Below are 14,910 nucleotides of genomic sequence, written 5' to 3' on the forward strand. Positions count from 1 at the left end.
AATATATTACAGTTGCCTAAACATGTGACTTATTCTTTTTAGAAATAAAATTAAAAACCAGTTATGGCAACACTTTATCTTCAAATTTTAATGAATGTTAGAGGCTAATGCTGTCTGACAGTAACTCTGATGTATAATACAGGCCTTATCAAAACAAAACAAAACCAAAAACCCCAAACAAAAAAACTGTCTCCTGAGTTTAAAATGTCAGCATCAAGGTAGCTCTATCTATTGAATGAATTTCCTTTTTTGGACTTCTATATAAAAAAATATATAAGAATCTCTAATTACTGGGTCATCTTACACTTGGTTTACTGTATATAATTTTAAAGAAAATAATTTTTATGTATAAGGGAAAACATACTGAGCTTTATTAATAAAACTGAAGATACAAAAGACTCAGTTGTATTTGGATAACCACACAATAATTGATAGTCATAGTAAAGTAAAATAATATATTATTAAAATTGGGAAAATAATAAAAAAGCAATTATTTATAAACTTAATACAAAGTATTACTTTTTAAAAATTATTGTAATTGAATATTAAATACATATAAAAGAATACTGATAACTTTTTTAAAAATTTTACTTGAAGCTACGGGATATATGTGCAGAGTGTGCAGGTTTGTTACACAGATAGTATACATGTGCCATGGTGGTTTGCTGCACCTATCAACCCGTCATCTAGCATTTAAGTCCCATATGGTATTTGTCTTAATGCTCTCCTTCCCCTTGCACCTCACCCCAGACAGGCCCCAGTATGTGTTGTTCCCTTCCTGCGTTCATGTGTTCTCATTGTTCAATTCCCACTTATGAGTGAGAACATGCACTGTTTGGTTACACCTTACACCTTATATAAAAATTAACTCAAGATGAATTAAAGACTTAAATGCAAAACTGAAACTATAAAAACTTTAGAAGAAAACCTAGATAATACCATTCAAGACATAGGCATGGGCACAGACTTCATGACTAAAACACCAACAGCAATTTCAACAAAAGCCAAAGTTGACAAATGGGATCTAATTCAACTAAAGAGCTTCAGCACAGCAAAAGAAACTGGCATCAGAGTGAATAGGCAACCTACAGTATGGGAGAAAATTTCTGCAATCTACCCATCTGACACAGGTCTAATATCCAGAATCTGCAAGGAACTTAAACACATTTATAAGAAACAAAATAAACAACCCCATCAAAAAGTGGTCAAAGAATATAAACAGACACTTCTCAAAAGAAGACATTTATGTGGCCAACAAACATTCAAAAAAGCTCGGCATCACTAATCATTAGAGAAATGCAAATCAAAACCCCATTAGATACCGTCTCACACCAGTCAAAATGGCAGTTATTAAAAAGTCAGGAAACAATAGATGCTGGCAAGTTTTTGGAGAAATAGAAACATTTTTACACTGTTGGTGGGAGTGTAAATTAGTTCAACCATTGTGGAAGACATTTGTTCTACAAGTGTGGTGGTTCCTCAAGGATTTAGAACCAGGAATACCATTTGACCCAGCAATCCCATTACTGGGTATATACCCAAAGGAATATAAATCATTCTACTATAAAGACACTTATACACACATATGTTTATTGCAGCACTCTTTACAATAGCAAAGACACGGAACCAACCAAAATGCTCATCAATGATAGACTGAATAAAGAAAATGTGGTACATTTATGCCATGGAATAGTATGTAGCCATTAAAGGAATGAGATCCTGCAATTCCAGCACTTTAGGTATGTACTCAAAAGATTATAAAATATACATGTGCATTTGTCTTTATAATTTATAAACCCCCACATGCATTAGGGGCTTTATGATTTATAAAGACACATGCACATGTGTGTTTCTTGCACCACTGTTCACAGTAGCAGACTTGGAACCAACCCAAATGCTCATCAATGATAGACTAGATAAAGAAAATGTGGCACATATACACCATGGAATACTATGCAGCCATAAAAAAGAATGAGATCATGTCCTTTACAGGGACATGGATGAAGCTGGAAGCCATCATTCTCAGCAAACTAAGACAGGAACTGATATCATATTTTAATATATAAAGAATAAAAATAAAACAAATGCCGGGTGCCTAGCACAAATCTGAACATTTCCTGTATACTGGAAGACATGAATGTGCCCCAAATCCATTCTCCAACTCAGAAAGAGCCAATATCCTGATTGTTGTGTTTATTATATATTTTTAAAAGACTTTTAGCACATATGTAGTGTATTTCCCAGAAGCAGATTGTTTAATTCTGCCTGTTTGAATTGCATGTTAATTTTGTGATTAATTTGATTCTTATTATATCCTTGATATTCATCCGTTCTTCTTGTAGTCATATTTCATTCATTTTTATTGCTGTATAGCTTTCTTTTGTTTGACTATCTCATATTTAAAGTATGTAGGTAGTTTTTCAATGTATATTTACTTATATCAAAGTAGACACGCAATTTTATATTCTGTTCTTATTGACTAATCTTAGAATCAAGATTATTATCTATATTAAAGCATTATTTTAAGCCTTGTTTCTGTTTGATATGTAATAATTTACCAAAATTATTGGAATTACTCTGTAATTTCCAAATGGTTTTCTGTTTTCATCATTAGAATAATACTGAGATAAGCATACTTTTTTCAATTTAGCATTTCACACATTCTCTTAGATGAAATTACAGAATAAACTGCATTAGCATCCTTATCCTCATTGCCCTCATAGCCTCGCAGTGTCTACCTGATGTCAAGGACATTTTATTTTAAAATAACACTTCATTTGATTTTAAAGTATATTGATCTATTTGAAAATCATTAACATTTCTAAGTATCTTCTATCAATATTAGATACATATATACTTTTATATTTTTCAAAAATTGGGATCTTATGTATAAATTCATTTTACCGTAATGACTTTTTGTCAAGTCACTAAAAAGTCTCAAAACATTCCTTTCAATGGCAGCATAATATTCCCTACTAGATAAGCAATGTAATGTAGTCAGCTGCTTATCTATGGTTGGATGTCTACATTGTTTCTTAGTTGCTGTTATTATAAATACATTTAATTTCCTCAATCAAAGGTAGGATAACTTGTCAAATGATGTTGTCAGTTTTATGATCATTATATTCTTTATCAATTGTAATATCAACTTCTAATTCCATTAGCAATGCACAGGAATGCTGGTTTTACAGTGCCCATTTTGCTAATATCTGGGCTCACTGCAACCTCTGCCTCCTGGGCTCAAGCTACCCTCCTACTTCAGCCTCCCAGGTAGCTGGGACTACAGGAGTGTGCCACCATGCTTGTCTAATTTTTGTAGTTTTTGTTGAGACTAGGTTTTGCGATTTTGCTCAGGCTGTTCTTAAACTCCTGGGCTCAAGTTATCCACCTGCTTCAGCCTCCCAAAGTGCTGAAATTACAGGCCGGAGCCACCAAACCCACCCTTGTTTTTACTTTTAATGGATGTCTTAATTGGTAATTAGTAAACCTAGAACTTCATTGATTTATTATGTGTGAGTGTTTGTACATGTATGTAGGTATGTATGTATTAAATAAGAATGGTAAAGATTTTCCCCATTATTTTCTTCAGTCATTTCCTAGGCATTTTTTAATGCCTCCTTAAGTTTCTTCTAGTGTGTCTTCTTGTACTGTAGACAATTGAATACCAAAAATTACATTTCACAGACACTCATATAGCCAAGAGTAGTGGATTTCATTTAACTACCTAAAATCAGCTATGGTAGCTCAAGTTTAGAATATGGAAATGAGGCAAAGATCCCCTTTTTGTCACTTCTGCTTGTATGAATCTAACAGAGACATTGAATTTTTCCACAGCAGTCTTTTTCCATTCCATATCAAGAGGGGAGGAACAGGGTGTCTCACCCCTCCTCATCTTTTTTATTTAATTTAATTAATTTATTTACTTCTGCCAGTTGGGGACTATCAGATGTGACATAACTCTGTATCTGATAGTTGTGATGAAAACTTTCTAATCCCTGGATCTCAGCTAAATGGTATGTTTTTAAAGCTAACATTTTCATTTGTGGCTTCCTGATGCCCTAGCTTCTGAGTACGGTAGATGTTCCAGCTTTCAGCCAGGTTAGTTTAATGGTGTTTGGGGGAATGTTTCAAAGACCCAGCCTAGAAGCCAATGGTCCAGGTTTTTTAAAGGTTTTGTAGGCACCTATTTGCATTAAATCCCTTTCTGCTTCAAATAGCTGGAATGACTTCTGATGAGTATTACTGCACCCCAGGGATATACATTAGGGATGATTGAACAATATGCAGTTCTGATCTTACGTTTTTCCTCCAATGTGTGTATGTATTTATGTATGCATATATGCATGTGTGTATATGTATGTGTGTGTGTGTGTGTGTGTGTGTGTGTGTGTGTGTGATTATATTTCCCAAGTGGCATTCAGATCAATTTTTAAAATGCTACATACACACACTACATACACACACATGCACCCCCACACTAAACTTCTTTTATTGTGAGGCTTCAAACTCAGTACCCTCAATTATCCAGAAGGCCTAGGAACATGAGGCCTGTTACCTTCACATTCTCAGCATTTAATATAAAATCAGAAATACAAATTTAAAATGTAAACAAAGTACAAAAATGCATACATTTTAACATAGTTTAGCCTCTTAGGTTCTTCATTTTTAAACTGTATATTCTACCAGTAACTCTAACCATTTAGACGTAAAATTCTAACTCTAACCATTTAGACTTAAAATTCTAACACATTTAGCAATCTAATTTCACAGTCCTCAGTAAGCACATAACCATAGAGTAGAAGAGATGGCAGGATTGTGACAAGAGAGAGAGGACTGACAGAAATAAAAAGTTGTCATTTTGACAAAGGTAAAGACAAACTAGACACTGTAAAAACCAGTCATCATAAAATTAAAAATAATGGTGTTTGGGGAAAATTTAAAGACCAACAGTCCCCACTAGGACCATTTTGACCAGCGGCATTCTACTATACCTGATTATCAAGACCCCAGGAAAAGATCTTAACTAATTATTGACAAAATATTAACTTATGAAAGTCATTTTAAAAATCCTTATTACCGTATTTAAATTAAAATAAGTTATGCTGGCTTATTTTAAAAATAAAACAATGATATATATAAGAGATGAGAAAATTTTTGATAACATTATTAAATGTTTGATATTTAATTAGCATCGCTTCAGTTACTTGAAAATTAAATCATGAAGTGAATTCAGTCCCCAGTGATCCTGGATAAAGTGAAGCCTCACTATACATGGATTTCTGTTGAACCAAGCAACACACCTATTATGAGGAGTAGCATATTGGTTCAGGTAAGAGGAAATCTGATCAACTAATCATTCCAGCTCATTAGCTCAAAAACATTCTTTAGGGAATTAAGGAAAGCATCTTCCTAGAAATCTTCCTCAACATATGTTTCCCTAAAATCAATAAATTTAGTGACTCTACAGCGTGGTTAGTTTCTCATTCATATTATCATGAAAGAAAAATACTGATTTTGAGAAAAATGGACTGTATATATTTGTAGGCAAACTTCACCTGATGAAGTCTCATGTTATGACTGATGTTGTTGCTGCTAATTAATACTTAAAATCCTATTCTGAAGTGGTAGCTGCTGGCAAAATGTTTGATTTTAACAACATACTTTTGCATGACCTGCCATCACTTCCCAAGTTGAAGCCAGTCCTGCAGCGACAGGTCCGAGTTTTGTAACTGCTGCTGAGTAGACAGATGTGTAAACAGCCCCCTGGCATTCCATATGGATCCACTTCACATGCATGGCTTCTGACTACAACAAATAAAATACAGCATGTGTGAAATTCAAGTTCAAAGGCAAGATAACTATGTCCATCACTACGTCAAAAATTTTTATAGTGTTAAAAAGGAATCTTGGCAAAATTTTGTATACTCAACTATTGAGCACCATAATTGAATACAAAAGAGGTTAAACCCCACAGAGAAGATAGGGATTTGACAAAATCCTCCTAAGTGAGCATTTAAAAAAACAATTCTAAGAAATAAAATCTGTTTATACTAATTCAAACTCTTCACAGGTGAGCAAAATAAAGGTAACATGATATTTTTGGTACATGCTTTTCATCCTTTTTTAAAATACCAATTTCTAAAATGAACACAAAGATCCATTAAAATAATCCCAGGTTAGGTAGTTAAGCAGAGAAAGGATTTCCTTTGAAACAGTTCATCATATGGGTACCTAAATTAGAAGAAATGTGATTGCGTGATTATGTATACCCTGTTGAGAAGTGCTGAGGCAAAATATTTTTAAAATTTTTAAGTTTGTTGTCATTTTGAGACTCCTACCACAAAATAAAATGTGTGTGTGTGTGTGTGTGTGTGTGTGTGTGTGTGTAGTTGTCAAATGGTGGAGGCTGAGTATATACAGAAATTGAGGAGTAGAAGAATATTTCATGAGCATAAGAACCTAAGAACCAGTAAACAAAAAAGTAAGAAAAGTAATAAATGGAGAACAAGAGAAAAGAAAGATGAATCAAAGTGAAAAAAAATCAGAATATGTAAGGTTTTATGTATTATCGTAATTATGTTTCTTTGAGCTCATCCACTTGTTTGAAATGGTGATGGATACCATGGCAATATTCTCTTTATAATAAAACTACTATGCTTTTAAAAATTATGCTTATTCTCTTTGTATTCTTCATTCTCTAAATGGAAAGATGAGTGAAATGCAATTTTACCTACTTTTTCTCTGCCAAGAGTGTTGTTTTTGTTTTCTAACCTCGCTCAACTTATATGATCACATCTCCTTTCATTTAATCACCAGCTCTCCACTTTCTCACCTTCATCATCGCTTTTGCTTTTTCCATTGGATCATGCCCATTAACATACAAATATCATTTCTACATCTAATAAAAAAAAAAACCTTTTAACTCAGGTTCCCACAACAATCCTTCTTTCAACTAGCTCTCCACTTCTCTGCTCTAACTTACATCCACACTATGCAAAGTTACCAACGATCATTTTCTACAAGGCTTTTCCTTCCTCTCTCTCTCAAACCCACTCTACTAAGGTATTCACTTCATCCTGAAACTGCCCTGTCAGAGTCCAATGAGCTTCATACTGCTAAATCCAATGGTCAATTGGATTTAAGAAGCTTCACCTCAGTCTCCTCTTTTGTTTTTTCCTATTGTTTTTGCCTTATTGTTGGAGTATATCAGTGCTCATTATTTGGAATCTTATTCCTCCATTTGTATTTACTTCCTTGGTATTCACATCCATCATCATGGCTTTAAATGTCACCTATCTGCCAATGACACTCACATTGGTATCTCAAGCCTGGACTTCTCCCTTCAACTCCAGAGTTGTACATTTAAATATCTTCTTAATATTTTCACTTTAATTTATAATAAACATGTAAAGTAACTCATGAAAATTAAACTTACTGTCTTTGTCCTAATCCCACTCCATGCTTAGTTTCCCCATCTAAAAAATGAATTATTTCAACAGCTCTAGCTAGTCCATTGTCATCATCCTTAATTATCTTTTCATTTATACTCCACATGTAATGTATCAGAAAATTCTGTTGGCTCTATATTTGTCTATATTCTGAATTTCACTATTTCTCCCCACTTTCACTGCTGCCATCTTGATCCAATCTATCATCCTCTGTAACATTCCATCCTTCTCCTCCTCACTACCTATTATCAACAGACTAGCCATATGGTTCTTTAAAAATATTAATCATACCATGAGATTTTTCTGTCTAATGCTTTCTAAGGACTTTCCATCTCACTAAAAGTATAAACACAAGTTTTTTATAATAGCCTACAGAGCCCTACTTGTTATGGTCCTCCTGTGTTTCTCCAGCCTCATTTCCTACCTCTCTTTTCCTCATTCATTCTGGTTTAGAGACATACGTATCCTTGCCACTCCTTGAATATTCTAGATATGCTCTTTCCTCATGGCCTTCGGGCTTGTTCATCCCACCATCTGCAATGTTGTTGCCCAGATAGCCCTGATATGTTTTGTCTGTGGCCTCACCCAAATCTCATCTTGAATTCCCACATGTTGTGGGAGGGACCCAGTGGGAGGTATTGCATCATGGGGGCAGGTCTTACCTGTGCTATTCTCGTGACAGCAAATAAGTCTCATGAGATCCAATGGTTTTAAAAAGGGGAGTTTCCCTGCACAAGCTCTCTGCCTGCTGCCATCCATGTAAGTAAGATGTGACTTGCTCCTTCTTGCCTTCTGCCATGATTGTGAAGCTTCCCCAGCCACATGTAACTGTTAAGTTCAATTAAACCTCTTTCTAATGTAAGTTGTCCAGTCTTGGGTATGTCTTTATCAGCAATGTGAAAATGGACTAATACAACCAATCCCCATGCCTTTCTCCTTCAAATACCTCAAGTCATCACTCAATGCCGTCTTTTCAATGGAACTTCTTCTGACTATTCCATATAAAATTGAAGACTGCTCCCATCCCTGACACTCTTTATCCTCCTTACCGTCTTTATTTTCTCTATGACACTTATTACCTTCCAATATGGGACACAATTTACTTAGTTATTTTGTATTATAGCATCTCCGCTAGAGTGCAAATCCATAAAGGCAAGAATATGTTGTCTGTTTTATTCACTGCTGTATTCACAATATATATAGAATAGCTCCTGGAACATAGTAGATTGTCCATGAAAAATTGATAAATGAATAAATCCTAATATTAAACTCTAATAAGGCTACAGAATTTAAAATTTGAATCTGTTGTAAACATATTTGTGACAATGTACAGCCATGATTAGGTATATGCTAATGCTTAAATAATTATAGACTAGTTTTAATTTGAAATGTAAGCATAAAATATAACAAAAATATTGGCTGGTGATTTTTTTTATATTTTCTTATTTTATGTATGATTGAACCTAAATTGTATTGATGAACAGCATCACTAATCTCCTATAGAAATAACTGGTTTGTTTTTCTGAGAAAAACAGCAGCCTTCTCATTAAAAAATACTTTTTAATGAACATATGCTAAAGAACAATTGAAATGTTAAGTTAGGAGAGCCCAATGATTATAATAAACACTGGACAGAAATTGCAAGGCAGTCACCTGGTTTTAAATATGTCTACCAAAATGACACCAAAAAGGAAAAAAAAATAACCTTAGTATCTGGGTTTCCTGTCTGCATACATCACAACTGAAAGCCCGTTCCTGAATCTAAATCTAGCTATCATTTCAATTCTATTGTAGAAACGATTCACTAGGAGCTGAACAATTTGTCATTTAGATTTGTGAAGGGAGCTCTATTCCATTTAACAAGCAGACATGCCCACTTTTGCTGTCAAAGCAGAGAATTTATGACTCACTCACTTCAACACCACACAAAAGCACAAGGACTATATCCCCATTCAATCTACCATTAGGAAGGTTATAAAGAAGTCTGCCACTTACCTGCTGGTTGAGTTCTTTTTTGATAAATTCGGATTCCCCGAGCATTTTCTATTTTAATTAACGAGTGAATATCAGTGCCATTAAATCGGTTTATCCTTATAATATTGTAGTTATCAGAATTGGTTGCATACAAATAATCTTCAAACACAGTTATACCATAAAGATGTCTGACCTATAAAGAGCGCAAAGCATAACTATGATTTTTAATTATGCAGCCTTCAATTTGAAAGAAAAACTGATTGCAATTTACTAGTATGGAAAATGGCTACAGCAAGAGAACCACAAGGATATTATTTACTTTTACTCAAAGAATTCAACATTTCACTGTTAAAGCTTTTCATCTAGAGAAGAAAATATTATGCAGTAGTGTTTAAAACAGTTCCAAATGTAGGGAGAGAATTTTATTTATGTGTCATTAAGACAGCATATTTAGTACTTATTTTTTAAAGGCTTGTAAGAGCAAGACTTTCAAGCATATTCAATAATATGCCTATGACACTGTTATATATAATTCGAGATATTTTAGGGGCTACTTGTTTATATAATAATGGGTATGTAGAATCTACAAAATCATAGCTCTGCCTGTGAAAAGACTAATGAGAAAGCACCTCTGAAGATTTGTTTTATAAATTCAAAATCCAATACTTTGGTCCCAAGCTATGTTTAGAGTAGCACTTGCTCCAGCACAGAAAATAATATATAAAGAAATCACATATTTGCAATCATTGTAAATAAATGTCAGCATTTCACTCAGAAATTGCGTTATTGCTAAAGCCAATTTATAATGGGAAATGGAACTGTTTCTTTGAAAATTATGTTTATTGCTATCCATATACTTAGTTAACAGCCCAGCTCTTCTCTTTGGCAAAGGCATTGGGTTTATGAGGGGGAAGGGACATCTTGAACTTAGAAAGTTTTCCCCTCGAGCACAAGGAAGAATATATGTACTGGTTTTCTGATAAAAAGGCACATGCTAGGCACACTGCCTTTGGCTACTCCTTTACTTAATTTAAAATGGTTCTGTTCCAGGGTATAGTGAAGTTGCCAATTGATTTGCTGTGGAGATTTTGTTGAAAAAGCATCTGTCACTACTTTTGGCATTATATTATATACTTTTAATACATAGATTTGCAGTTAAGAAAATTTGAAAATGTATGTGTCGTTTGATTGTAAAAATACTTATAGAACAAAATCACAAAATGTTCTATTTTAACCAGAAAATCTGCCAGTTCTATAGTTTAAACAAAAACATTTGATTTATCTTCCCAGCATATATGACTCATTACTTCTATTCCTGGTTTTCTTATATGAGATGTGACTGAAAGAAGACTGACTTTACATGCTGTTCTTGGGTTTTATCTCATTTTTTCATGCTTAGGTTGGACATAAAATATAAGAATTATTAGGGAGAATTATTCCATGTTGTAATCTAAGTAGTTCTTTTCTATGTACATGTTACTCCACAGTATGTGCATGTATTGTACTTACATGTGGGTGCAGGCATGTGTGTATTTACCAAGATCATTTTCCACCTGGCTGACATTGAATTTACTAAAAATATCTATGGCTCAATTTTGACTTGGGTAATACTTTTTTCCTACAAACATTAACAAGCAAGCTAAAGACTCTTCCCTCGCCATTAATCTCATGCATGTTTTGCTCAGTGTTTGGAGCCATCAACCTGGGAGCCTGTGGTGATGGGATATCATCACTGTTGTCTACATAACTGCCAATTTATAGCCCAGGAGAAAAATCTTGCTACGTAAGAGGCAATTAGTCAAGATGGAAAATATATTTATCCAGTGAACATAAAATTCACTCACTGCCTCCCTGTCTCCCTTCAGAAAAGACTGTTTCCCCTAAAATAAACGTCTCTGTTAATTACCCCCCCAGCAGAGGGAGGGGAAGCCTGGAGCAGTAGGTAAACCATTTTGCCTTCAGCCTCAATACTTCAAAAACTGTACCCATGTTGGATTATGTAGTGGCAGACTTAGCATATGTTTAGGGAATGAGCAAAACAGAGGCAATAGACATGGAGAAAAAAGAATATTTAAAAACTTAAGGCTCTCAAAACTCCTTAAAGCAGTCATGCAAAAAATTATTTGAACTCCTTATCTGTGTAACAAGGTTTAATTTTTTTTATTGCAAATAAGTAAAGAGAAGGGCCATCATAATCATCTCAGAGATCAGATCCTCTAAGGTCATAACTAAGAGTTTTGAAAGGAATCAAGATTTTGGGGGCAGTTGAAGGTGAGAGAGAAAGCACTGGCCCACCTTTAATATTGAACAGGTTTCCCCCCACCACCACCCCAAATGGATTACTGCACCTCTTTATCTGTCGAGGAAGGAGAAAGGATTTCATTTTAAAAGCTGATTAGAAAGTAAAAGTAACTTTAAAGGATAATTACAGAATATACCTGTCTTGCATTGCTAAAGAATCCAAGATTCACATATTTCAGCTCCATAGACTAAGAATCTCACATAAGTTCAATCAGTGAGATAAAATCGGATTTTTAAAAGTATTCTAGTAAATAAGGCTGATTTCTACTTAGATATCTGTTTTAGGCATTCACTGAGTGTTGTTTGCAAAACTGGTGTAATTTGGCAAAGTAAAAAGTAACACATTTAGGAAGAATTTTGACCTTCCTGACTTTCACAGAATGTTTTTTTAAGGAAGTGCTTGAATACATCAGACGTCAAAATTTATTCAAACCTATTAAAATAATAAAGATACTTTTGTGAACAGGCATTTGATTTTCTTAGCCAAATATCTCCAATGCCACATGGGTCAGATGATGGTTCAGCTCCTCATGAATGAACTACTTAAGTTAGTTTTTAGTAAACAAGCCATAACATCTGACCTATTTTAGTACTTTTCTTTCTTGCTAATATAGCATTTCTGCCCTTTTTGTTTCATATTTGTTTACTTGTTTGTTTTCTCTGTTTTTAATAGAAGGGAGAAAGAGCAAGAAAACCATCTCCAATAGTGTGGAAATATCACAATATCACTGTGAAAAGAGCATTCTCCAAAATAGGAAAAATACTATAACTTTTATGACTCATTGCAGCTCGACTTCACAACAAATTTTCAATATTATAAATTTTGGTATTCTTTTTAGTATTATTCCTTTTATTTTATTACCCTTAGGAGAGTTTTCTAACAAAATTGTACTTACTTGTCTGCCTTGAATGATAGTGTATCTATTTTTTCCTTGATAGTCCACTACTCCCACATAGTCCAAGTAAAGATCTACCCAGTAAACCAATTTGTTGACTAGGTCTAGTGCCAGTGCAGCTGGCTGCTCTGTCTTTGAATCAATTATCCTTGTTCTGTTCATCCCATCCATGTCACATCTCTCCACTTTGGCGACATTCCCGTAGTCAGTAAAGAAAAGTTTTCTGTTGAAAGAAAACTAAATGTTAAAGTGGGGTGGGGGGGAGGGAAGTACATTTGATGGAACCATCTGTAAAAAACAGAACTTTTCCTTCTAATTTATTTCAGTGATTACATCTGTTAGCTTCCCATAACAATTTCCATATAATATCACTTATAAACAGAGAAATCTGCTAATGAATATTGCAGGGCATAAGGGAGCAGGTTAACCAACAACTGTAAAATTTCCCCAAAACGAATGATTATAGTGGGTTTATATTTGTATTAGGAGAAATGTTTCTTTAAGCCTCATAGAACTGTTGCAGATCGACCACATTCAATGTAAGCTTCAGAAGTGAGCCAAGTCACCAGGCCAGGGCACGTGAGCTATCAGCCTTTATCTTCAACCTGCTTTTCAAAATGCTTGGTAATGTTTGTCTCCTATAAAAGTTATTATGTGGAGCTCAGTGATGCTATGAGTGGTAGAGAATAGCAAACCTGGAATGGAATTAAGCAGATGGAAAGGCAAATGTGCTATTTGTAGCAAAAGAAATAAAACATAAATAATCAATCCCACACCCAAACTTATCCCAAATTCTCCCAAATATTCCCAAATCACAAAATTTAATTTAAAAAAATTTCTCCTCATTTTGTCTTAATATTTATTTTGGAGAAAAGGCTGAAAAGTAATGTTGTTGAGCTCTGAGACAACAAATTCTTTCATGCAGCACTAACGACGTCTGTCAAAGGTTTAAATGTAACTCCAACACTTCAGTGTCTACTATTTGATTAGTATTCACTATGTTTAGTAAACACAAATCAATTTTAATTAACCTGACAATATGTAACAAGATTACCCACTCATGAGACTAAATTACATTTGTAAATAGAAGAACATCTTGCCTTGACTTAAATACAATCTCTAGAATAATCTGATTTACAGTGACTGAGTAATATTAAGATTACCTAGAGTATAGAATATTTAATTTTACAAACTTGGTGAATTAGTTTTTAGTTACTTTTCTCAACATTCTTGCATTATCTAACAGTATGGGGTATCTTTCAAGCTTAAACATATTATTTAAACTTTAATTTTAATTTAGCTCTTTCTGCTGTGGGAGACATTGACTAATTTTAAACATTAGTGCTTATTATTGGTAGTAGTACAAGCCAGATTTTATTTAAAGTATATATGTCCCAAAATATTCTTGAAATATTAGTTTATCATAAGTTAAAAAATGATTTTTTCACGTGATTTCTATTTAGGTGAAGATCTTTCTGTTCTAGTGAAAAATAAATAAAACAGCATATCCTGCAGTTTCATTGTCATGCTAAATGATCAAATCACCGCTTGGCAGGCACACGGAATTCCCTCTTCACTCTCTCTCTTCCTGCTTCCATCCTGCATCTGTTTTCTTCACTTATAAATCCATTTGTTCATAGCTATGCTGTTTTTATAAGGAGTACCCTGCTTCAGTCTTCCTTACTGTAGAACAGTGTTCATTATTCTTGTTACATGAAACTCTTTCTCATAATATCTCTCCTTTTTTATTTTTCTTTTCCCACTGGTTCATTTCACAGAGGTGAAGAGGAATTGGTGTGCAGGTAATTTGACTTTGGGCATGGAGAAATAGCGGTTCTGGCTATCATGTGACATGTAGATACTATGTGAGATAGCATTATGAAGCAGGCAATTGCAACTGTCTACATGGTACTGAAGGAGAAAGGTGAGTTTGAAGATCAAGCCTTCTCTAAAGTCATCTTGAGATGACTTAACTGGATGTGATCCCCCGATCCCTGAAAAAAAGAGAGTCTTAGACAAGAACCTTGGAGGCTTGCTATTAGAGAAATAAGAATAAAGGAGATCAGAGGTTAGCGGTAACACAAATGTTCATAGACATCTAAAAGACAAAAGTTTCAGGATGAAAAATGGAGTTGCTCACTGGGTCAATCACTTTACAAAACAAAAAAGAAGAATATATATTGATTAAGAAAATGTCACTGAATCTGATATTCAGTAAAATAGTAGTAATTTTTGCTACTTCTGTTTGGGAAGTTTATTTATGGAGGAAGAGTGAACCAGATGATGATGAA

General features: G+C 34.1%; 1 protein-coding gene across 2 annotated transcripts in view; it reads right to left on the bottom strand.

Moving 5' to 3' along the window:
• The window catches only part of LRP1B (LDL receptor related protein 1B), a 1,894,725-nt gene that overhangs the window by 811,386 nt on the left and 1,068,429 nt on the right, over nucleotides 1-14,910 (bottom strand). For both annotated transcript variants that reach the window (XM_032286208.1, XM_032286207.1), the window contains exons 8-10: nucleotides 12,620-12,842; nucleotides 9,444-9,615; nucleotides 5,662-5,805 (exon numbers count right to left, since the gene is read on the bottom strand). In XM_032286208.1, the coding sequence (XP_032142099.1) occupies nucleotides 5,662-5,805; nucleotides 9,444-9,615; nucleotides 12,620-12,842 (539 nt within the window). The remainder of the gene's footprint in view (nucleotides 1-5,661; nucleotides 5,806-9,443; nucleotides 9,616-12,619; nucleotides 12,843-14,910) is intronic.

The sequence above is a fragment of the Sapajus apella genome, unplaced genomic scaffold (assembly GCF_009761245.1).
Source record: "Sapajus apella isolate SASKATOON/1434 unplaced genomic scaffold, GSC_monkey_1.0 scaffold18, whole genome shotgun sequence".
In the NCBI taxonomy this organism is placed as follows: Eukaryota; Metazoa; Chordata; class Mammalia; order Primates; family Cebidae; genus Sapajus; species Sapajus apella.